Source organism: Siphateles boraxobius, unplaced genomic scaffold, assembly GCF_051911475.1.
Source record: "Siphateles boraxobius isolate OS27281-9 unplaced genomic scaffold, OSU_SipBor_1 6, whole genome shotgun sequence".
Lineage (NCBI taxonomy): Eukaryota > Metazoa > Chordata > Actinopteri > Cypriniformes > Leuciscidae > Siphateles > Siphateles boraxobius.
Window position 1 is genome coordinate 17,518,696 of NW_027509186.1, and position 26,272 is coordinate 17,544,967.

Genomic DNA, 26,272 nt, shown 5'->3' on the forward strand with positions numbered 1-26,272 from the left:
ACATTTTGTAAACATGCATTGCCCAGCCAAAAAAAGGATGATGGTTGGATTTAAATAGGCAAATGCTTAAGAGTCTATGATTGGATCATTATTGCATTGAGTATTATGTTTCTAGCATGTCATATGTTTTGTAACAGTTTTTCTAAACCTAATTGATGTAGTGTGTAGCTTTTCATTTCTTAAACAAGCATGTAGGAAGACAACTCATGGTCATATTTCAGGATGACAATGTCAAGATTAATCAGGCTCAAATTGTGAAGGAATGGTTGGCAGGGAGCATGAAGAATCATTTTCACACATGAATTGGCACCTCTGAATCCAGACCTTAAATTCAGTTAAAGTCTTTGGGATGTGCTGGATGAGATTTTACAGAGTGCATTGTCAATACAAGATCTTGACCAAAAATGTATGCACCTCTTGATGGAAATAAATGTTGTGATGTTATATTTAACGCCCTAATATATAATTTACTCCAACTGTATGACTTTTGTCCAGATATTTACCTTGATTTCCAGTCTGGATGATTCAATGTTAGTTGGCGAAAGTCAGACCCAGTCTGCAGATTTTGGGCATTCAGAATTACGTGGAAAGATTTTTGCAGATTACATCTAGTTGGAGGAGTCGATTACACTACGCATGACTACGCAACACAAAAGAAGATATTTTGAAGAATGCTACATAGAAAAAATACTATGTAAGTCAATGGCTACCATCCAATGTCTGGTTACCAACATTCTTCAAAATATCTTCTTTTGTGTACAACAGAAGAAAGAAGCTTATACAGCTTTGGAACAACTTGAGGGTGAGTAAATGATGACAGAATAAAAAATAAAAAAAGTTAACTATCCCATTAAATTGAAGCTGTATTTCTTTAATGCTTTAGTTCAGGTCAGAGATCAATGATAGTAGAGAATAAACACACTCACTGGCATTACAGGTGACCCCAGTCCAGCCGGGCGCACACACACAGCGATCCTTCTCTAACGCACACACTCCTCCATTAGCACAGTCCTCACAGCTCACACTGCAGTCGTCACCAAATGAGCCTTCCTCACACACTGATACACGGAGATCAAGATATAGTTATGTGTCCTTTCCTTTTTCTGTATGTCTATGTCACAATTCTGATGTTACTGTTCCTAGTTTCTCTTACTAATCTTGCTGCTGATGGTCAGTTCCTCTCTCTGTTCTCGGTTGTGAGGCTGTCCTGGGTAGTAGGTGTGTGTGTCATCATCATACGGTCTGCTTAAAGCGGCGGTGTAATGCAGCAGTTGCGGGGGGCGACGGAACAGCAAATCCGGAAAACGTAAGACCTCAGACTCATCTTCACTGCCAACCACGTCTTCCTCTTCCTCCTCCTCCTCCAATTCCCTCTCATACAGAGCTAAACGCGCAAAATGAGACAGAATGGAAGAGATGGAAAAGAAAAGAATAGAGACATATACAGAGAACAACTTAAAAACAACTTTAAAAACAATAAAACAATAGCAATAAAAAACAATAAAAAAATAACTTTGTTACTTGAATTAAAATAAACTTTAAAGGACAATTCTGGCCAAAAATTAACCTAGGGCTAAATACACATGCGTACCGAGTCGACCGTTCTCTGGGATGCGTTTTCATGATAATCGAATGTTCCCAGTTTTAACGTTGGTTTTGGTTTAACCACAGATTAGCTTATAATGCTAGTGTATGGGGCATAGAATAAGTAAAAATAAAATTCGCTAGTTGATACCACTAACAAGTCCACCCTCTCATCACTGGGCATTAAAGGAACTTCCCTCCACTGGTTTGAGTCCTATCTCACAGGTAGGTCCTTCAGGGTTACATGGAGAGGCGAGGTATCCAAATCACATCAACTGAACACGGGGGTTCCTCAGGGTTCAGTTCTTGGACCGCTCCTCTTCTCCATCTACACCACATCACTGGGACCCATCATACAGGCACATGGTTTCTCTTACCATTGCTATGCTGATGACACACAGCTCCACCTCTCATTTCAACCAGATGATCCCACATTAGCTGCACGTATCCCAAGCTGTCTGGCAGACATCTCGGCATGGATGAAGGAACATCACCTGCAGCTCAACCTGGCAAAGACTGAGCTTCTCGTCCTCCCTGCCAATCCGTCTCTAAAGCACGACTTCACTATCCAGCTAGAGTCATCCTCAATCACCCCATCAAGGTCGTTCAGAAATATTGGAGTAATATTTGATGACCAGCTGACCTTCACAGACCACATTCCAAAGACAGCTCGATCATGCAGGTTTGCAATGTATAACATCAGGAAGACCAGGCCTTTCCTAACTGAGCATGCAACACAACTTCTCGTCCAGGCCCTGGTTATTTCTAGGCTTGATTACTGCAATGCTCTTCTGGCTGGACTTCCATCATGTGTTACTAAACCTCTACAAATGATCCAGAATGCTGCAGCCCGCCTTGTCTTCAACAAGCCCAAAAGGGCTCACGTCACTCCTTTGTTCATCTCACTGCATTGGCTACCACTCGCTGCTCGCATCAAATTCAAAGCTTTGACGCTTGCTTACAGATCTACCACAGACTCAGCTCCGTCCTACTTTCACTCCCTACTACAAGTCTACATCCCTTCCAGAAGCCTACGATCGGCCAAGGAGCGACGGCTCATGGTGCCATCACAGCGAGGCACTAAATCACTCTCCAGAACATTCTCATTCACGGTTCCATGCTGGTGGAATGATCTCCCCACCCTCGTCCGTAATGCAGAATCCCTGACAGCTTTCAAAAGACAACTGAAAACTCATCTCTTCCGTGAGTACTTAACATAAAAATAAAAATAAATAAAAATAATAAAAATTCTTCTCTTTTAAATCTTTCCTTCCCTTTTAAATCTTCCCTTGTCTGGCTTTTGCTACTCTGAGCAATGCCTGAACTTTGTATTTTGAGCTGTCTGTACAGTTACAAAGTTCTCAATGCTTCAGTTTGCAGGTAGGGACCCTCATTAATGCTTCTGTGTTAGTGTGGGGCTATTTTGAGCCTAGTTAGTGGTATTAACTAGCTATTTTTATTTTTTACTTATTCTATGCCCCATACACTAGCGTTATAAGCTCATCTGTGGTTAAACTAAAACTAACGTTAAAACTGGGTACATTCGATTATCATGAAAACACATCCCAGAGAACGGAGAATCGGTACCCATGTGTTATTTACCCCAGGTTCATCTTTGGCCGGAATTGTCCTTTAACTTAAAATAATAATAAAACAAAATATAAAAAACTTAAACTTATGTAAATTATGTATTTTTAATGCCAAGGCAACATTTGTAAAACTGATAGAAAATGTAATAACAATTATGTGGACTTAAAAAAAACACACACAAAAAACACACAAAAAAACCTAATTAAAAATATTAATATTTATTTTATTATTGCCAAGGCAACATTCTTTATTTTCATTTAGTTTAGTACTTAAAATAACCTAAAAATAACCTAAAATAACTAAAACCAATACTGAAATAAAATTTTATTAAAATGATATAGATAATAAAAAATAATAATAAAAAACAACTAATTTATTAAAACATCAACTAAATTTAAAAGAAAATATTAAACAAAATTAATTGAACATATTAATAAAAACTATAATAGTACCTCAATGATACTATAATAGCACTGTTAGAGATTATACGTATAACATTTCACCAACTCAAAACACCTCTTCTAGGTGTCAGTAATACTCTGATTTACAACATTTTGCATCACTTCCTGTGTATGAGGTCAGCACTAAACAGCCAATCAAACTTGTACTCACGTGAGCATGATTTCTGGTCATAGTCCAGTCTGAAGCCCACCTGACAGAAACACTCATAAGAGCCCAGGGTGTTTACACAGTACTGAGAACATCCTGACGTCTCGGATACACATTCGTCAATGTCTGAAGAGAGACATTCATATTAAAACAGCCTTCATGTTAACAAAAATGTGTTCAAATCAACTTTAAATAGCCCGTTTAGGAGAAAAACAGGGGAAAATAGATTAATGTGTAAGTCCATAAAGTTAAATATGTAGTTCAGCGTCAATTTAAGACTCAATCTATGATTCAGAGGAGGTCAAACGAGGAAGACATGATACTAAGCACACACACACATACCATCACATGTGCAGCTGTTGGGTGTGTATCCAGGTCTACAGCCACACTCATAGCCTCCTGGGTAATTTTTACAGAAGTGACTACAGCATGCCTCCCCGTTTTCACACTCATCGGTGTCTGAAGACGACAAACACAAATTCAGAAACATTTTCACTTACTGACATGAGAAAAAAAAATCCACAATGTAACATTAACACAAAAAAGCAGGCAGGTATTTAAATAATGTATGTGTAGACAAAAATCACACAAATTATGTTTCTACGCCAATAATAATGGCTAATCTTGACTTTACATATGACCATCAACATTTGTGAGATTTAACAACTTAACCGTTTTGAGGTTTTGAGGCATTGAATAATAGTGACCTGTGAACTTTATGTTGGATATTAAATAGTACTGTCAAATCGATTCATCACGTATAAACAATCCTAAAATAAATGTTTGTCATTATTTAATATACGTGTGTGTGCATATACAGTCGTGCTCAGAATTAATGGCACCCCTGGTAAATATGATCAAAACTGGCTGTAAAAAATAAATCTGCATCGTTTACCCTTTTGATCTTTCATTCAAAAAATTGCCAAAAATCGAACCTTTCATTGAAGTAAAAGAATTGAAAGAGGGGGGGGAAATCACATTATGAAATGAAAAAAAAAATCAAACAACCCCTACATCACCACATGTTGTTTGGGAGGGTTTCAAGAAAAATCCTCCTCGCTCGTCCAAAAACAAACTCAAGCATATTCAGTTGTCAGACACGACTGGAACTTCAAAAGGGACCGGATTCTATGGTCAGATGAAAAAAAAAATAGCTTTTTGGCAGCAAACACGCTAGATGGGTTTGGTGCACACAAGGATAAAAAGTACCCCATATACAATTTAATATACCATTGGATCTTTAATGTTGTGGGCATATTTTTTTGCTGGAGGTCCTGGACTTCTTGTTCAGATACATGGCATCGTATCAAATATCAACTGATAAAAAATCAAAACCTGACACCTCCTGCAAGAAATCTAATGATGGGCCATGTTTGGATCTTCCGTCAGGACAACGATCCAAAACAAATATCAAAATCAACACAAACATTTGTTACGGAGCACAAAATGAAGCTTCTGCCATGACCGTCCCAGTTCCCTGACCTGATGAGTTGAGTGAACTGAAGAGAAGCACCAACGTGTATCCGGAAATCTGAAGGATCTGGAGAGAGTATGAAGGAATGGTCTCTGATCTCTTGTCAGTTGTTCTGCAAACTCATCAGGCATTATAGGAGAAAACTCAGAGCTGGACAACGTGTTTTGGAGAAAAACATTTATTTCATAATGTGATTTCCCCCCCACTTTCAATTCTTTTACTTCAATGAAAGGTTACTTTTATGTTAGAATGTAATTCATTTTAATCCATAAAATTATTGTAATTCAGATGCATCTTTTTCATTGGGATTGTTATTAGATTTGTCTGTCATTATACAGTTATTCAACAAAATTGCAAAAATGCTTACAGAGAATTATTTAAATTAATATTTTTAAAGAAATTAATACTTTTATTTAACAAAAATGCAATACATTTATCAAAAATATCAAATTAGAAACTGTATATTCCTAGAAATGTCTATTTCAAATAAATGCACTTTTTAACTTTCTATTCATCAAATAATCCTGAAAAAATGTGTCACAGTTTCCACCAAAATATTAAGAAGCACAACCGTTTTCAACATTGATAATAACGTTTCTTGAGCATCAAATCATCATATTAGAATGATTTCTGAAGGATCATGTGACACTGAAGACTGGAGTAATGATGCTGAACTTTGACAGGATTTACTAGAAAACCATCAAGCGAGGCACATACTGTACCTATACACGTCTTGAGGTCCTCAGCGAGCTGGTAACCTTGGTTACAGGAGCACAGGGGCCCGCTGGTGGTGTGTTCACAGTGATGAGAGCAGCCACCGTTGTTTTTCTCACAGCCGTTCACGATCTCCATCTCTATACCTGCAGAATGCGTCACTCCACATTAGGGTTTCTACAAGGTTTTCTAATCACTGATTGGTGCATGTCAAACACACTGACCAATCATAGACTGTTTGGCTCCAGTAAACTAATTCCACATGTCAGTGAACTACTGAGATAATCTGATAATAGTTTTACAAAGTGTTTTAGGCTTCCACCGAACATTATTTTAAAAGAGCATGTGTTAAGGTGTATGTGCACTCACGGTAGCACTGTTTCCCATCAGCACCCAGCTCGAATCCCGGATTACACACGCAACGGAATGATCCCGGCACATTAGCACAGCCGTGAGCACATTTAGCCTGACCAGACACACATTCATCAATGTCTGGGAGAGGAAACGATAGGGCAATTAGGAAATATGCCCGTGTAAAACTGTGTGTGTGTGTGTGTGTGTGTGTGTGTGTGTGTGTGTGTGTGTGTGTGTGTGTGTGTGTGTGTGTGTGTGTGTGTGTGTGTGTGTGTGTGTGTGTGTGTGTGTGTGTGTGTGTGTGTGTGTGTGTGTGTGTAAGCGTGGCAATGTATGTTTGTGCACAGCAGGGGTGAGAGTCTCTTCATGGGGTCTGCTGAAGTCTCATAAGGTCTGGACATAAAAAATGAGTGATTGTATACTGTGTGTGAGTGTGAGTGTGAGTGTGTGTGTGTGTGTGTGTGTGTGTGTGTGTGTGTGTGTGTGTGTGTGTGTGTGTGTGTGTGTGTGTGTGTGTGTGTGTGTGTGTGTGTGTGTGTGTGTGTGTGTGTGTGTGTGTGTGTGTGTGTGTGAAAGCAGGACACAGACAAGAGTTCAGTTTTATGGCACAGCTGAAGAGAGATTTGCTGTGGCCAATAGAATTGCACTAAAATAAAATAAAAATAAAAAATATATAAATAATAAAATAGAATAAATTTTAAAAAATTGAATAAATAATAAAAATGACATAAAATAAAGCTGTCTGTCTGTAAGGCCTAAAAAACTTTCAAACTTCAAGACTTTGTCAAGTCTTTTTAAAAAAACATTTTTGACATTCAAGCAAACAAACCATCAAAGTTTGTCTTCACTAGCTTTCCTTTCTTCTTATTTAAAAATTACAATTATTTTATTTCATTTTAATTCTACTTCCATAGCACATACAATACTGGGAAAGAAATACACAATATTTACTCAAAATAAAAAATAAAATTCAAATGTCTGTAATTGGCTATGGATTATACTATTAGTAGTAATTAAAAATGACACAAAACAGTGTCTAAGGTGGCACAAGATGAGCATTATTTATCTGTAAAAAAATAAAAGTTAACATATGTGGGTACATGTCTGTGTACACATACCTTCACATCTCCTAAAGTCGGCTTCCCGTCTGTATCCTGGTCTGCAGCTGCACTGCACCTGTCCATTCACATGACTGCAGACATGAGAACATCCACCATTATGTTCCTTACAGGGATCCTTCACTGAGAGAATAACACAGCACACACACACACAGAGACAAGTGTTCACATAACCATCACAATATTACTCCAGTAAAAACCTAAGCATGTGAACTCACATTCACAGTGTTTTCCGTCTCTTTTGAGCTGGTAGTTGCTGCGACATTCACACTTGTACTGGTCGTTTCCCAAATCGACACACCTGTGTTCACAGCCGCCATTCTTTACAGAGCAAGAGTTGACCACTGGAAAAGAGACACAAACAAACAGCAACTCAGTGCTTTCTTAACGCTCCTTTGCTAACGCTCTTACAAACATTTGGTAACTATTCGGTTCGGTCAACCCAGACATTTGACAGCCAGATAGATTATTATGGCAAACTCAGATTTTCTGTTTGGACAGGAAGAAAAACGTTCATTGTAAAGGTAAAACATTTCTGAATCAAATCCAGTTTGGAGTTTGTGTATATATTAGGAGCTTTGGAAGGTTCTCATTCCTTCTATCTTGCTCTCTGAATGATGATGTTTCCATGTCGTGTCTGAGCTGGCAGATTTACGGAGCCTTAGGGGACAGGTCAGCGCTGTTGTCTCACTGTGATGACATCGCCAGGCCTGTCACGGAGTGATGACACATCCAGACTCCAGTAAAACAGGATAAAGGCTGTTTAAGGTTGATGAGATCAGCAGAACCAGAGCTCATCTTGCTGTGTTTGCTACGTTGTTTGTTGAGCTAGCAGAAATTTCAGGGTTTTAGGCAGCCTGCTGTAGCTCTCCTTCCCAGAATGCATTGCTGTAGGTGATTCACAGATGCTACTCAAGACAGAGAGATACTACTCATGATACATGTGTGTTTGTGAGCATGTAAGCGATTTTGAAAGATCTTACCTATGCATGTGCGAGCATCGGCGTGCATGCGGAAACCCTCTCCGCACTCACAGTGGTACGAACCCAGTGTGTTCACACACGTCTGCTGGCAACCACCGTTTAGCTCCTCACACTCATCTTTATCTGTGGGGACAACATGCATGAACACACACATATGTAACAAAAAAGACATTGTCTGCCTTCACTTGAATTTAAAACATTTGGCAGATAAGATTTGATAAGATTTGCTGCAACAATGTTAAATATCTAAAAAAAAAAAAAAAATAAGGTGTTTTTTTAACATTCAAGAGTGAACACCTATTTTACATATCTGTATTTCAGATATCAAATACATGTCCGAAAAACATGACAATACAGGTACTTTTTGGAAATATTACTTTTTCGTTTTGTTCTGTATGAAACATTATCATGTGCAATGCATCAGAGATTTGCCATAAATAGTAATAGTAAAACTGTCGCTGTGAGACATGTGCTTATATACATGAGATTAATGGTGACCAGCCTTGTTTCATGCCATACAATTCTTTAATGCTTTAACAGATGTTTGCTTTTAAAAAAGTATTTAAAAGGGAAAAGTGTAAGGATTGTGGAGTTATGGATAAGTCAATAGTGAACAAAAGTTAATTCATCCAATACATCTGCTTATGACATCCCAAAATTCTTTCTCTTTTAAAACACAGTTTCCTATCATAAACTCACACTGTCAGAACAGGACAGAATACATCAGAAATGAGTTGCCAGATCTCACTCTTGTTTTTACGTTTTTGTATTGAAAATATAACAATATAACAAAGCATTTTAACAATGACAACTTTAAAATGTCAAGCTTTTGAATTCTCAGAGAAATTTGCAATGTTCTAGAATGACACACCTGCTGTATGATACCTGATCATTCATTCCTAAGTAATTACAGTATACAGTATACTGCAACATCTGCTGAACACATTCACATGTGTGTGCATATAATGTCAAAATGCATACTGCTTTGTCAAAGAACTCTGTCCAAGATCAACACAAGTTACTTCACTGTAATGATATATTGTTGGGAGCCATTGCAAATGTTCAAAAATACATGATATTGTAGCTATTTGAGAGATCATTCACAATTTCCCCAGTGTTACATGGGTTTTGTCAGACTCTTGTCATGGGATGAATTCCTTCAGATTACTACATGTATGCAGTCAACTATGGGTCAAGTGCTGTACTGCCTGCCTCATGACTGGATTATTCAATGTGGTTCATTAGCAATAATTAAACCTTCTGACCCTAATGAATTCAATTACAGCCATTGACTATTTCCCAAAAATCAAAAGCAGCTGTGGCGAGCAGGACGAGGCCGAGGGCCGTGGGAGAGCGGCGTGAGGCTGGTGGCGCACCGGTCTCGTATCTCTCACGGAGGAGCGGAAGCATAAAAGGAGGAGCGACGACAGTGGAGATCGAGACCGGTGCGTCGCGCAGGTGTCGCTCATCCGTAATCACGCCACCGGCCTCGTGCCGCTCTCGTCCTGCTCGCCACAGCAGCCATTACAGAGTCAGAAGATTTACACGTCACGTTACAAGACATGAAGACTATCCAATTTCAATTACAAAATACCACTGTGAATTTACAATAAATTACTAGATAGTGGATATTGAAATCATAAAAAAACATCTTTCAAACTAATTTTTTTCTTCAATATTTGCCCATGCGAATAAACATAATCAAATTATATACAGTACTAATTTAACCAGCCTGCATTGATATTAGTCAGATATCATCAGAATGACCTAATAACAGAACTGCTGCAACTCTGTGTTCTGTTCTCTCTTTTTCTAGCTAGGCATCTTTACACAGGTGATTTAAGGTTGCTCTGTACCTGCTCAAAATTCGGCGTAAAGACGCAATGTTAAGAAAAAAAGCAAGACTAAATGAAAAGCAGGACTAAAGGAGGACCCACCTTAGCCCCTAGTATAAAATTATACTATTGAAATTGCTGTGTAAATGAATGTATGCCACCTCAGAGCAGCATTAAACAGTCTTTGTAAAGACACGTAATAGCCACTTCAGAAGTGCTTCTGTGCCATCTTTACGGTGTAAATTTGGCATCTCTCATTCACCTGTTTCCTCACCTGTAGCCTTTCAGTCCAGCATGACCTGAGACAGCAGGCAGGATCATCATTCCCACACTTACACACTAACAGCTGAGATGGACAGATGTAGAACCGTCTCTCTCAGCACATTCAGGCACTACTGTCCACACAAAGCCCATTATACATCATCTTTCATCTCATGATAAAACCTAGCCAAAACTAATGGCCTCAAACAAGCCCCCGATGCGATCGCATGCACAGGTTAAAGGGTAATCCCTGGATATCATTAACAGAGAGCATTGCAAACTACTCTTTACTTACTTACTTTACTTAACTTACTTATGATCATGACAGTTCAAAGCATTATTGCTATACCTGGTCAAAAAAGTCTCAGAATGTTCTTCATCATCATGAAAGTTTATTATCTGCATGCGTTTTAAAGCCATATCAGTCTAAACTTCTGATATATGGTTTTCTGAATGTCAGAAGGCGCATACCGTGAGTATTAAATTAAGTTCTCTTTCACGTCTTATTGCTCTTAAACTGTCAAATACACACAAGTTCACATAAACACAGTCGGTTATGTCTGTGAATGTGAACAGCAAGTAAAGAAATCGAATGTGTATATTAGATCTGTGTATTAAAGTGAAAGCAGTGTAATATACAGTATCTACTGCTAAATATGCTGTTAATATGAATCAAACAATTAAAGAAGAACAGAAAATCACCCACTGCACTGAATTGAATAACTTTAGTAGCTTTAATAAGAATACATTTCTTACTTGAATGCTATGCTGTTGTTAAATAATCTAATAGGGCGGAGTCTGTCAGCAGTTGTGGGCGGGGCTTAATTAGACACTGATTATGATTTATGTGGATAAAAAAAAAGAGTGGATGGATTTTTACCAGTATAGGGTGGTTGTGCCGACAAATTTATGTTCAAACACCATGTAAAAGTGAATTTTGCATAACAGGTCCCCTTTAATTTACTGCTGCTTATTTTTAGATATTAATAATGTGGGCTCCTTTCTCGAATGTTTGTTTTAAGTGGGTCACTCTGATTATAGAGAGGTTGATTGTCTTCAGAAACATAATATAAACTCGGATGTGAGTGTGCACTTACCGTGGCAGGATTTCCCATCATCTCCGAGTTTACTACCATCAGGACACCTGCAGTAATAACTGCCAATAGTATTACAGCACGTGCCTTCGCATCCGCCATTCCCGTCCGCACACTCGTTTATATCTGAAAAGACAAGAAAGAAAGAAAGAAAGAAAGAAAGAAAGAAAGAAAGAAAGAAAGAAAGAAAGAAAGAAAGAAAGAAAGAAAGAAAGAAAGAAAGAAAGAAAGAAAGAAAGAAAGAAAGAAAAGAAAGACCCTGAGCATCCATATAGACTATAACAATCTTTATATTGTGTTTTGGAAACATTCAATTGTTCAAAGAACAATAATCACATTTTATAGCCCCATTACATTTTGAGTTTTGGTCATTTTTTAAGTTTCATTTTTTAAATATTAAATACATCTCTTGTTATTTGATGCCCATTTCCTCCTAATATTTTACTTTAAATCAATTTGGAAAATCTGTCTTTCTTTATCCATCTACTTCCTCTTTATATTTTGATTAGTTCCCTCTCTCCAGCATGCTGGTTAGATCTGTGAAAGACTTCCTGTAAAAATGTTTCCTGTCTCATGCCTTTAAATAGGACATTGTGCAGTCATTTTAACATAATTGTGAAAAAAATGTCATCACACAGACATAAACAGACAAACCACACAAACAAACCCACTTATATAAACCCCCACACAAACAAACACACACCATGCAGCGCTCAGACTCAGGTAATAAGTTCAAGCTGGTCCAAACAGCTGCCTTCTGCCTGACAGTTTTTTGTACAAACTTAAAACAAAAAAAGCAAAAAATGTTTCACAATAAGTTCAAAGAAATAAAATCTTAAATCTTAAACCTCCATCAGTAAATACATAATTTGATAGTGTTTTTTTCTGTAAAGCCTCAGAAACCAAGGATGGGTCGCCATAGCAAAGGTCCAGGCCACACCCACGCTTGGTTTCTAAGGCAACACAGCATCACCAGATGACCTTAATAATTTGAACATCAAATATGTAATATTATAAAAATCTGTATTTTTAATGGTATCAGATGAGAACATATATATATATTCACCCATCTCCATCCATCTGTTTTCTACTTTCTGTTTTCTTCTCTCTTACAACCTTTGACTCTATGACACGGCACTGACCTTAAGCAAACATCCCATAATAATACAGAGTGCTGACAACATCTTTCCTGTGGAAAGACAAGGACAGATTTACAGATGTTCTGAGGAGTTAGGCGTTCTAACTGTGTTGCTGTCCACTCGCTTATACAGGTTTGCAGAGAAAGATGCCAGAATTTTCTTTCTTGGGTGAACTAGCCTATGCCTTTAAGTGATTTCACAAAACTACAAAACTAGTTTGCTGTGGCTGAAATGTGTCTTGATAAAGACTGACATGCACACACACAAATACATCTGAGAATAAACATCCACTCCGCCACCTGTTTAGCTTGTTTAGGCCCCTGTTTTCCACGTTTCACACCTGGTGATCGTTCTCTTTGTCATTTTCAATCTTTCTACCTCTAGATCTGTTTTGTATCTAGACCTCTGTCATTAATCTTGATCTGGCCCTGACTGGGAAACAGGAACAGGGAATAGAACGATGAAATAAAACAAGAATAAACAACAGGAAATGAAAACCAAATGGAACTACTGTTTTAAAAGGTTTTTGAACTAATTCAGTTTGTGTTGTGTAATATTTAAACATTCTGTCAACATTTATATCTTTTAAAGAGGTTTTTGAGCTGAACATATTCTGTATATTGAATGCCACAAAGAATGTACAACACAGAAAGTGTTATTGTATTCCACTGCAATGCTTTTCTATCTCTAGTGTGTTTTTTTTTTTTTTATTAAACATGAGCAAGACAGATGCATTTTACCAGTTAGCTTGTGTCTCACATCTTTTGCATTGTCTCACACATAAAACGCATTCTAAAAATGCTGTGCTGAAGTTAATAGTCAACTTTTAAAAAAACACATCTATATCCAGCTTTTTCCTGACCAGCCTACTGGGTTTTAGATTATGGGTGGCACATCCGGTTTGGAGAAGTTCCACTCAAAAAGACTGAAATTAATCACTTCAAATCATAAGTTTACGCTACAAAGAATCCTTATCTGTCAGTTTGACTGAATGGGCTGTAAAATTTCATTCATGTTCAGACTACGAGAGAATAACGTAATGCTTGGTATTTTAATGTGCACTGACGTGATATAACAAGAAGAATATCTACGGCAAGAGCTCCTTTTAGTCACTGCATTCTTTTCCTCCTGATTATTTTCTTTTTCCAGTTGTATTCTGCTGTAAGTAACAGAAAGAAAAAGGACGACTTGTGGTCTTCTCTCCCGATTTAAATTACGATATATATCCCTTGAATAATTCCCTGGAAAGCACTAAGAATCTGTTGTTTATCTCCCCAAATCCTTGTCTCTTTCCAGGTTGGTTTTCATATGGATGCTTTAAAGTGTAATTGTCTCCTAAATATACCCAACTATCTGAATTTTGCCCAGTTAGATAAACATGATTTTTATGATAAAATATTTTGTAATTTTGGGGGAATGGACTTGGTTGATCTTTGTTGCAGATCAGAAACAAAGGATTTTATATAAAGAGTCGTAAATAACAATATAAAAATGTAACATTTACAAATAAATTAAAACAACCTGGGTTTGCAAACTTTGCATACATTTAAATATAATAATTTACAATATTTCATATTTTTAATATTTTTAAAATATGAAATATTGTAAATTATTATATTTACCTATAATATATTTACCTCATGTACCTATTTTTACCATAAAAAAAATAATAAAAAAAATAAATAAAAAAATATTTATATATATATATATATATATATATATATATATATATATATATATATATATATATATATAAATTGTCACTGGAGATTGATTGTGCACGCCATTGCAATGGTATTCTGTGTGTTTGCCAGTGTGTTGCTATTTGCTGAGGTGTTCTGGTTGTTTATTTGCTCAAGTTAAAATGGACCAGCTCCCAAGACTCCTCCCATGAGTATTTTAAAGAATGGGATTTTTGACAATCAGCTATAAACACATCTCTTTCTGACTTCAATTTAAATACTGAGATGTATTACATATAAACTGATGGTCGTAATTTCTGGGCCAGGGCTATCAGAGGTGAACGGAAATCTAATAACCGTAGCTATCTTTCCTGGGATCTCAGTACAACTGGCCTGATGCGTTCTGCAGACGTCACCTGACAAGACCTCACAAGGTCCCTACATAGTGTCTTTTTCCCCTCCGAAGTAAAAAAAAAAGTATTATTATCACAGTTAGACCTTTTAATTTAAGATATAAACTCTTACTGCTTTTAAATGCACAAATGAGTCTCAAAGGAAACATAACACAATAAAGATTGGGTATTTTCATACTCTCTAATTCCTTTTACTTTCTCTCAATGCATGGTAAAGTCATTTGGTTATCTCTCAGGGTTATGAATGCTTCGAGGAAAAGCAGCAGTTTCTCATGAATATCCCCTGTCCTTTCATTGGGAAATCCTCTTTAATGGGTTAGACAGAGCAGTTACAAAACGTTTAAGCTAACTGTGTGTGTCCGATCAGAGAAAAGGATAGTTTTGTGTATACTCTAACTGTACAGCAACTGTCTGTCCATCTCTCAGCGTGTACCGTGTAGAGGCACGTGTCTTCTGTTGTATAGTGATCACATAGATCATTGCATTTGGCCCTGTATCATCCTACATAAACACACATATCCAGCCAAACCAGGCCTTACATTCAAGCATGACTTCTTTTCAAACAGCAAGGGACCTTGAAACATCTGGCAAGCATTTGCACATTAATTACACGTTTCCGCAATTATAACACTGTATACAGCTACCAACTGGATGTTTCAATAATCGATCAAATATTAAGTTACAGGTGCTTTACTGACTCCATGAAAATAACTAATTATGAAGAGAAAACAAATTACCACCATTTTATAGCCATGACTGTGTTTGAAGACCTAACAAAGACAAAATGTGGTCAGTAAGAGTTTTTTTAAGTTTATAGGTTCCATTAAAAACAGTTATATTGTAAATTATTACAAATTAAAATTACTGTCTCTTGATCAATTTAATTTGTCCTTGCTGAAAGTATCAATTCAATTAATTATATTAATTATATAAATATATCAAGAAGATCCCTTGAAATATTTCAACTGTTTCTCCTAAAGAACAAAAATATTAAGGACCATATCGCACTAGTTAATCTCACTTTTGTCTCTTCAAGAGTTTCAGAAGAGATCTCAATAATGTCTCAACTGTGATCATATTAGCAAACCAAAGTCTGCAATCAAAACCAAAGTCAATATAAACTGTCTTCCAACTTATTATCTGCACAATATGCTATCAAGATCAATTTTATAGCGCTCTACTTTTTCTGTCAATAATTTGCGCCTCTATTTTGTCTATTTATTTCTCCTATAAGGAATTTTAGAAGAAACATGATCTGAGACAAAGTTGAAAGCTCCATTTAGTCTAAGTTTCATGAATCACTAATAAGCGATAATAATTTTCCTTCAATAACTTGTATTTCATTTATAACATTGAATATTGACAGCTAATCAGTATAAAGACAGATCTTTAGGGGTCTAGAGGGTTTTGTGTTAAAAGCAACAGAACATTCCAGCACACACACACAACCGGTTCATGTTTCTCCACAGCAGGATTTGGTTTCTCTGTCTCTCAACTGAGATCACCTGCTGAGTGGAGACCTTAAATTCATTTGCTTCTAAAGATCTCACTTGAATAAAGTTTTAAATGTGCCAGACTCACTCAAGATATACCTTTTGACCAGGAAACTCACTCCTCACTCTCAAGGACACTGATTTCATTACCAGATCGTCCTGCAGCAGTGAAGTTCTTGTTCAAATAGGAGTTTCTCACCAAACCAGCATATGGAGCATGTCAGTACGACTTACACTGAAAGGTCTGTCCGTCCTGGATAAGCAAGCTTTTGAACAGAAAGTAATCTATCTGAGGACCTCAATTATAATTTCAGTTCAGAAAAGGTGAGTGAACTGAAGGATAAAGACATAGTGAGAAAGTGGAAAACTGGAAAAACAATTGACTCTTTCTTAATAAATGTTCCGGGTCTCATTGTGCATGATTGATCAGGACATGTTATTCTGAGGAAAAATCTTTCATTAAAACTTTCTCCGGCTCTGAAATGAATGTTATTTTCTGCAGACATAATCAAGGCCATGCAGACAGGGGGAAAACGACATTGGCCAACAAGATCCTTACATTTTTGGCGCTTACTCATGCAGAAGTCTGTGCCATGATGCTACAGTGACATAGAAGAACCATTTTGGTTCCCCAAAGAACCTTTCAAATCATAAAAGAATGATTTTAATGATCTGAAGAACCCTCTTTCACTAAGAAACTTTTGTGCAATGGCAAGGTTTCATCGATGTTTAAGGTTCTTAATGGAACCATAAGCGTGTAGGGTTTCTGACTGGTTACTAGGTTAGCCAGCCAAAAAAATCGTAAGTAGTGCTGCAACTAACAATTATTTTGATGATCAGTTGATCTGGTGATTATTCCTTTGAGTAATCAGATGAAAAATCCAAAAATTATTATTTATTACAAATTGTATAATTGATGTCCAAACTCTGTCCCAATGCTGTCATCCAAGGCTATGAAAACAATTATATTAAATGCATCTATTTTGGCTATGTTGATATACAATATTACATTACATTAACACTCAGAATTGTGTACATTATGAACGATTAAAGGATAGTTCATCCAAAAATGAAAATTCTCACATTATTTACTCACCTTCATATCATTCCTAACATGTATGACTTTATATCTTCTGTGGAAAACAAAAGAAGATATTTGAAAGCATGTTTGAACGTTTTTGTCCATACCATGAAAGTCAATAATGTCCAAAACAACAACAACATCTTCTTTTGTGTTCTGCAGAAGAAATAAAGTCATTCAGGTTTGGTATTCACGAAGGTGAGTAAATGATGACAGGATTTTCACTTTTTGGTGAACTATCCCTTTAAAGGAAGCCTTTCTGCATTCAAAACAGTGAGGCTGGGTCTGTAGTTAAATTATAAAGATGTCAACTGGACTATATTAGAATATGATATATGGATATCTATGTGTGTCCATGCAAAGAATGTAAGATATGTGACCCAATTTAAAGAGGTGCCTAAACAGGTTGTTTGTGGATCAGTAACTCTTGAACTCCTCAATACTCAGTGGTATTCAGTGGGATGTAGAGTCAGGACCCTAAGTGGGGTTGTAGCTCTTAACTCCAGTGTAACGCAAACAAGATGGAGGAAAGGAAACCCTCAGGCAAACTGCATCAAACACACTCAGTAAACACAGACACATCTTTAAACACTGTCTGCTTAGCACATATTGTAAACCTGTAAACAGGGAAGTTGCAGTAATGGACAGTGAAGAGCTTGTTTCCCATGAGTCTCTTCAACCCCTTCAGGACGACACTGTTGTTTAATAGAACAACATAATCATTTACATTTTTAAATGGAGAGTAAATAAAGACTTTTTGCAGCCTTCCTCAAAAGATTTCAAGACCAAATGATCTGAGATCTTCTGACCAAATTAATTTTCTAGCTTTATACTGTTTGTCAACAATAATTGTCTCATGTGACTATTTTCATTTCTTCTAAGCAATTTGAGGAGAAAAATCTGAAAACATGTTGAGACTTCAATCAATTAATACTAGTTGATACTTAATATATCGGTAGCACTTCAGTTTAGGGTTCCATTCTCACTATTAACTAGTTGCTTATTAGATGCATATTACGCGGATATTGGCTGTTTGTTAGTACTAATAAAGCACATATTAATGCCTTTTTCTTCATGACCATATTCTACATCCCTTAATCCTACCCAATACCTAAACTTAACAACTACTAATAAGCAGCAATTAGGAGTTTATTGAGACCAAAGTAATAGTTAATAGTTAACAGTAGTCTCTATTCTATTAAAAAGCGATTAAATTGTCCTCAAATATCTATTCTAAATAAATACCTCTAAGGCACAGGTGTGTGTTTATATGTAATGTTCATACATTTAAAAAAAAAAACAAAGATGAAAAAATAGTTAGGCATTGTCATTATAAACTCATGACACTTTGTTATTTTCAATTTATTTTGAATGATATTCACACTGCTCTGCCTATAAAACATCAGCAGCTGTCAAGCTTCAAAAATGATCAAAGAACACTATAAAAGTACCATAAAAATAGTCTATGCACAACTTTCATGATACATTTGTGGTGACTGTTCCAACCAGCTCACTATTCACTTTTATTATAAAGAACAGCTTGAACATTCTATCGAACATCTCATTTTTTGTTCCACGGAAGACAGTAAGTCCTACAGGTTTGGACCAACATGAGGAACATAACTTTAACTTTCTTATTCTAAGAAAAGTATTCCCTGCTTTCTCTCTCTCGGAACTGAGACGTGACCAGTGTGGCCTTTAAACACAGCAAATCAGTCCAACAGGAAAAGGCAGATGAGCTACAGCGTGTCCTGGGCTACAGTGGCAGCGTCTATTGAAAGAGAGCACTTTGAAAACATTCTTCCACATGCACATATACACAGTCTCAGAGTCAAATGAGCTTAATGGGTTTACCAGTCCAACATGGAAAAGACATTTTTCATCACAGTCATTTCACCATCGTACTGTTTAGCCATCGGGCTTCTGTGTTATGGACATGCAGAAGAAAACTTTAATTTTAGAAACTCTGAGAAAGCATTTCAGGAGCACAAACCTCCATCTCAGCACTAAACCGCAGCAGGAAAGCTGCCTTAGGCAGATCACACACACACACACACACACAAAACACTGACTAAACTTAGAGGTTTACTTTTAAGACACAAACACGAAATCTCATTCACATACTGGTGTGTGTGAGGCTTCTTCAATGCTCAAAGGCATATTTAGTCTGCTGATTTCAATTGCTGTTAAACATAACCAGATCTGGTAAACCATGTTTACCACCAGAACACACTCTCATTCCACACCTCACAGTGTGAAAACCTCACATGTTAGAAAGCAGAAACAAGTGAGAATCTAACAAACCACAGTGACGTTTGCCTGAGAAAACTCACTTTAGTGCACTCCCAGGGGGTGGAAAGAGAGTGTGGGACGAGAAACACCAGGGAAACAAGCTTCAAAGACACCACTTGACCTCGACTTAGAAATATACAACAATCTAATGTAATGTACAGATGCATCAACACAAAATGCAAACAGCTTGACTCATGCAACAGACCTAAAACAGATCAATGAAAATATGACCACAGAACCCATTCTTGAACATTCAAAAGATAAATAAGCCACTATTCATGCGGTGAAACTTCAACCCCTACAAAAGGCATGAAAGACTCACCGTATTGGCAGCGCGTTCCTTCGAATCCTTCTGGACAATGACATAGCTGATCACTGGTCTCAGAGCACATCCCACCATTGAAGCAGGTACCAGAAGAACACACTCCTGTGGATAACACGCACTGTTCAGATACTCTGTATCCTTAATAACACACACACATACAGTGTTATGATACTCACTATGAAGACAGCCTCTCTCTTCCCCTCTCTGCATCCATCCTGGGCAGCACCTGTAGACTGTTTGCATCTCCATACTATACACCTGCCTATACACTGTATAATAGCCTGTCCTGAGATAGACATACAGAGGGAGAAATAGATGCAGAAATAGAGTTAACAGGTTCATTATGTGTAGAGGATGATATAGGCCTAATGCGACATAGTATAATAAATAAATTGATTGACGATGACAAATGAGACATTGGCCTACATAACTTTGCTAAAATAGAAGGGGATTTTTTTTTTAAACATTTAACCACAAAATATTTATTGTTCATTCTGTGCTCCGGCAATAACGTAATAACAGGAAGAGCCGTCAAATTATACAGTTTCCACTCTAAACGCGTTCACAATACTTGCCAAATCTTCCGATTGTTGAACCTCTTTTAACTTGACTATAGGCGTCTTAAAAACGTGATCATAATGCGCAAAAAATGCTGAAAATCAGCCAGAATCGGCGCATCTGTCTAGCGCGTTTAAAAAGCAGCATAGTGGAACAAAAAAACGATGCATTATGTGAGAAGAACCTAACCGATTTTGTGAACGAGTCGTTGGTTTGAGTCGAGTCTTTTCAATTAATCTTTTGAACCAGTTCACAAGACCACTCTAAACGATTCACAGTGCAAGCGGTAGTCCAGTGGTTTTAAATCTTTAGATCTTAAATAGGCTATGATAATTCTCGTACCCCCCTCTAGAGATCCCCTTTGTAAAAATGTTATAGCTATAAAATAATAAATAGTATAAAAATGTGTAACATTGCTTGGAATTGGTTTCTATTGTGTTATATTATTAAGGTTTTTTTTACTTCCAATAGTAGGCTACTGCATTATTTTGCAATATATTCTTTCTTTCTTTGAACCAAGGTAAACATATTTACCTTTTAAGCTTTTTTTCTCCTGTTTCAGTGCTTTCATTACTGTGTTTTGCCAAATTTTCTTGGTTAAATTGATCAGCAGGTCAGTATTCAGCATACCAGATAGAAGTCTTAAGATGAAGAGTGTGAAAAGTTTAGGTCTACTTTCAGACGAGCAATAGTCGGTTATTATGACTCCTATATTAAATCACCATGTGCAAATCAGAAGAGCTTTCAAATCAGTGTACTTAAGTCAATGGAAAGCATCTGCTATGGTAATTGGCAAATTTGGTTCTACTAAATATAGGAAAGCAAATCTCTTAAATAAAAGTCACTGCCCTGACTTAAGAGATTATTGTTTGGGGAAATAGTAATACGGGGAAATGATTTAAAGTATAATGACTGAGAGATGTTTAAACTTGGAAATAATGTAAATAGTTTTAGTTCGAGTGTGTCTCACCTCCTCTCGTAGCCCATGCACCAGTGCTGAGAAGAACAGCCCTGCCGCCGCACCTTCACCATACGGGTAAACGCCTGAACACACGGTTGCCTCACTCCCAGCATAGACATCTCCTGCTCCTCACACACATTCGGCCTGAGAAACAGTGAAAAAGTCTATCAACTATACTTCAATACATATTGATACTTTTATACTTAACCCTATAAAAGACTAAAAATGAAACCTCAGAGTTACGTGATGCGTAACACACGAGAATGAACTCATTGGTTCTTGCTGAAGCTCAAATGTGCTGCGTAACACGAGAATGAACTCATTGTTAATGTTCTTGTATTTTTACAGTACATTACTGGCAGCATGATTGCCAGCAAGTTACTGTGTTTTGATTTACAGCAATTGTACTGTAATTCAATTTAGCACTGTAAACTACTTATATTGCATTTTGTAATTTATTATAATTATGGTATTGTACTGTAATATAGATAGTGGTACATTACTGCTAAATATTACTTTAATTTTCATAATATTTACTATTAATGATAATATAGGCCTAATTATAATAAATTATAATTAAAAATAACGAAAGTCTTCAACGACATGAGGGTGCTCAAATGATGACAAAATTTTCATTTTTGGGTGAACTATTCCTTTAGAGTAAATCAATTGCATATAGGGGGCACTTATGAGCTACAAATCCACAATAAGTGTCTCATTTTGGACTTTTATCATCAAATCCCCTCTTTTAGTGATGTCATAATTAGCAATTGCATCCTTAAAAAATATTTAAAAACGTATTTATTTTCTTTAGCTTTTGAATAAAGTATGTCTGTTTTGTTGTATTACTTCCATGTTATTATTCTGTAAAGCACTTTGGGGCAACGTCTGTTGTTTAAAAAATGTGCTATATAAATAAAGTTGCTTGCTTGCTTGCTAAATGCTTACAGAAGAACATATATGTGGGTTAGCATGTGTGCCGTCAGCTGACAGTCATATGGATACCAATATGCATGTGTTCCTCACTAAATACTGGGATAACCACATATTCAGGACTGAGGACCACATCTTATAATTTTGTCTATCAAAAAAAAAACTCTATATTGGGGGAGGGGTGGTTTAATTGCATTAAACAAAAGAAAATGTGGCTTGTTCTTATAATTTATAAATGTTTTATTTGATCACAAGGCTGTACAACATCTATAATGATATACTTAAGATCTGTTAATGCTGACGCTATGATCCGTTGAGGAAATAGATCCAATGATCTTGCTATTAGATATTGTGGCTGCAGAAACAGCTCATTTTAGGATGTTGACAAAATGTTCTCACAAGTTGTATTGTTTGATTCTCCAAGAGCATGCTGAACCACAGATCCAAATGATCGGTTGCACCAACACACACGTTTAAATACAGAGATGAGAAATACACACACATCTATTTTTTTTACATAAAGCTGCTCTTCAGGGTTATTATCGTTAAACAAAACTAAAACCATAAAAAAATCATTACTTAAATTAAAATAAATTTTACCTGAAATAAAATAAATAATAAAATAAAATAAAATAGGCTATATATGAAAAAAAGTATTTTATTTCAGCAACATTTCTCATTTTCCTTTAGTTTAAGTTAAAGTTAAAGTTAAGGCTACTAAACCAACTAAAACTAAATAAACTAAACCAATAAATAAAAATCAATAAATACTGTTGACTTTGTTTTAAACGAGTAAAAATGACAAAAACAAACAACAAAATTACTACAACTTTAACTTAAATTAAAGTGAAAACAGAAAACATTAATATAAAATCTAATTTAAAATATGAACATAGCCTATTTATAATATACTAAAATAACATGGGTGGTTATTGTTAGTAAAACTAAAAATAAAATTGGTTTTCTTTAACTGAAATAAAGCTTAAATAAAATATAAATGAAAATGAAATATACATAAACTTACTTTTTTTTTTCAGAAATTGTTGCCTTGGCAACTAACTGAAATAAAATAAGTTTAAGTCGAAGTAGCCTACTAAAATAACTCAAAGAAAAATAGGCTACATTAAAGAAAGATAGAAATATTTTTAAAAACTAATACAAAACAAAATACATAACAAAATTACTAACATGAAAGTTAGTTATTAGAGTAATTAGAGAATAAATTAGAGTTATTTTCTCTAATTTTTAGAATAAACAAGTATATACTTTTATTAATGAACAGATTTTTCAATTGAGTCCACCTAAATCTTTCCAAGGAGAGGATTTCTCAGATTTAGACACGTTTTTGGGGATAATTTTGGCACTAAACTGAACATATACAAACTCAGCTTTCTTTCACTTCTCCTTACACTCATATCTGTCAGAAGCTGTTAGTTTATTTATATCTTTCTCACTGTTGTCCAAGGAGCACCTCATCCACAGCTCAGAATATAAAATATCGCTGAGAATGCATTTCAACTTCATAAATACATCAAGACTGTTGATTTGTTTGAATCCGTCTGTGACAGTCATGGCTTTTAAATTCTTTATTTTAGTTTCACAGAGCGAGTGTGGTGAGTCTGGGCTCTACCTTCAGAGGGTCATGTTCTCTCTCAGGTTGTTTCCTATGACCATCTGGGCTTAATAAAGCACATCCTGAGTCAATTATGGGGCTCTCAGATAAACTGCACAGTCACACGCCGGATCAGCCCTGGAGTCAGTGTCAAACACTCACTGGCCTCAGTCACGCTTTACATATTTCCGAATTTCAAATTTGAGTCAAGTCTATTTGTAACTGTTTCAAAGCAAGTTGTATAGGTGAATGTATGGATTTACAATACAATATTACTAATCAAGTCTTTACAGAATAAATTAAATAATTTAATGATCATTTATGTTTGAATTTAATTTCACATTTTAAGTGGAATCTGGCGCTTTTGGCGACACCTAAAGGCCATCAGAAATAACACATTAATTATCAGTGTCACGTTCCAAATTATATTGGTACCAAAAAAAAACCAAATAGCTTATAAGAAACTAAACTGATTTATTATTAGCCTATTATTGTTAATAGTAATTTAAGGCATCACCAATGTTACACCTAAGCGACAAAAAATAGATCAGGACACTGAGATAAACTTTTCATAAGCGAAATGCTTTCAATTGATTCAATTAGCCTACATTTTCGTAAAAACGCAGGTGACACATTTACCTGTTGAGCCATGATGATAGGTAGCATTCAAGCACATACTTTAATTACAAAATATAGGCTATTTTTAGAAGTTTTGAAGTATTTTGATTGAAGTCCATGCATACTCTAAATGAACATTTATATTAATTAAAATGTCAAGACTGTTTTATTGTATGGATGTAGGCCTACATTAATGAAAGGTAAAATTTAATGTTTGTTATTCTTATTAATGTTATTAAAGTTGAATTGTAATGTTGAAGACAAATGTTTTCTTTGAATAGCCTATTCTGAGACAAAACACGTCTTTGTTTTAACATTTAACAAGTTTTAGATAAGAATTTTCCTTCAAATGCTAATTCAAAAACACTTGATGTAAAAAAATATATAATAGGCTAATATAAGTTGACTCACATGTCGGGCTGCAGATCCAGTGATGCTGCGCCGTTCAGAGACACGAGCACACAGCAGCAGAGCAGAGCCACGGAGCTGCACATCGTTTACTACAGCATATCCACATGCAGCAGACACTCTTCTGGTTCCAGGGCCCCGCAGTCCACTTTAAAGGGTCCGATCACTTCATTACACGAGTAGGCTAGGGTTGTATCTGTGTGAAAGCGCTAAACGTTTTCTCCTCGCAAACTGAAATAATCGAGCATCCTAGAGTCCTGGAGCTGGTATATCCTCAACCGGGAGCACACTGAGACAGACTGGACAATCGCTCAGCGCTCTTCCCACACACACACACACACACACACACACACACACACACACACACACACACACACACACACACATTCAACCGTTAGGGGCCAAGATGGAAACACACCGCTCAAAACATATTTAGCGGTTGTTTGTCAAGTTCTTTGTGATATGGTAAAGTTACTCTAAAAAACTAATTAATTAGGTTACTATAATATTAGAAATTAGATTATTGTAGGCTACTAATTCTCTCTAAACAGTAGCCTACTTGTTCATTGTTGGGGAAAGTTAAAAGTAATGCTCCTAAAAAGGAACTTGCTACTTTTAATGAAAAGTAATTACTACGTTATAATTTTTGCGTTAGGATATTTTTCTCAACTGGGCTGGGCTTGCTTGTTTAATTTTTAATACCAAATAGGCCTAAACACTAATTATTTTTTGCAAATTTAAAAGGCTCCTTTCAAGGTCAAAAGCAAAGACATTGGTTAATAAAGTGAGGTTAAATACATAAATAGGCTATATTTTTGTAATTTAACATATAGGTTATTTAATTATTGCCGATTTGTGTAATATATTCTGAGTTTGTATTTCACGTTTTTATTAATTTAGGTGAATACTGAATCTGTTTTTGGGCACGTGTGATGAGTATACAGGCTAAATTGTGCACTTACGATTTCTCTCAACATGGGGACAGGGGTCAGTCAATGGGAATTGGGAAAAACAAAGTTACTCAGATATTTGTTGTAAATTAAAAAATAAATGCGTTACTTTACAAGTTACTTGAAAAAAGTAATCTGATAACGTAACTTGCATTACTTGTAGCCAGGCTAACTGCTTATACTTCCAAATC

General features: G+C 36.1%; 1 protein-coding gene across 1 annotated transcript in view; it reads right to left on the bottom strand.

Moving 5' to 3' along the window:
- Window positions 1-25,458, bottom strand: part of egfem1 (EGF-like and EMI domain containing 1) — a 54,939-nt gene extending 29,481 nt beyond the window's left edge. The window contains exons 1-14 of the mRNA XM_077207910.1: window positions 25,135-25,458; window positions 21,570-21,704; window positions 20,218-20,327; window positions 20,039-20,143; window positions 11,620-11,742; window positions 8,427-8,549; window positions 7,662-7,787; window positions 7,444-7,566; window positions 6,341-6,463; window positions 5,980-6,117; window positions 4,126-4,242; window positions 3,787-3,909; window positions 1,154-1,384; window positions 927-1,058 (exon numbers count right to left, since the gene is read on the bottom strand). Coding sequence (XP_077064025.1) covers window positions 927-1,058; window positions 1,154-1,384; window positions 3,787-3,909; window positions 4,126-4,242; window positions 5,980-6,117; window positions 6,341-6,463; window positions 7,444-7,566; window positions 7,662-7,787; window positions 8,427-8,549; window positions 11,620-11,742; window positions 20,039-20,143; window positions 20,218-20,327; window positions 21,570-21,704; window positions 25,135-25,217 — 1,792 coding nt within the window. The 5' untranslated portion in view covers window positions 25,218-25,458. The remainder of the gene's footprint in view (window positions 1-926; window positions 1,059-1,153; window positions 1,385-3,786; window positions 3,910-4,125; window positions 4,243-5,979; window positions 6,118-6,340; window positions 6,464-7,443; window positions 7,567-7,661; window positions 7,788-8,426; window positions 8,550-11,619; window positions 11,743-20,038; window positions 20,144-20,217; window positions 20,328-21,569; window positions 21,705-25,134) is intronic.
- Window positions 25,459-26,272: the final 814 nt, after the last annotated feature.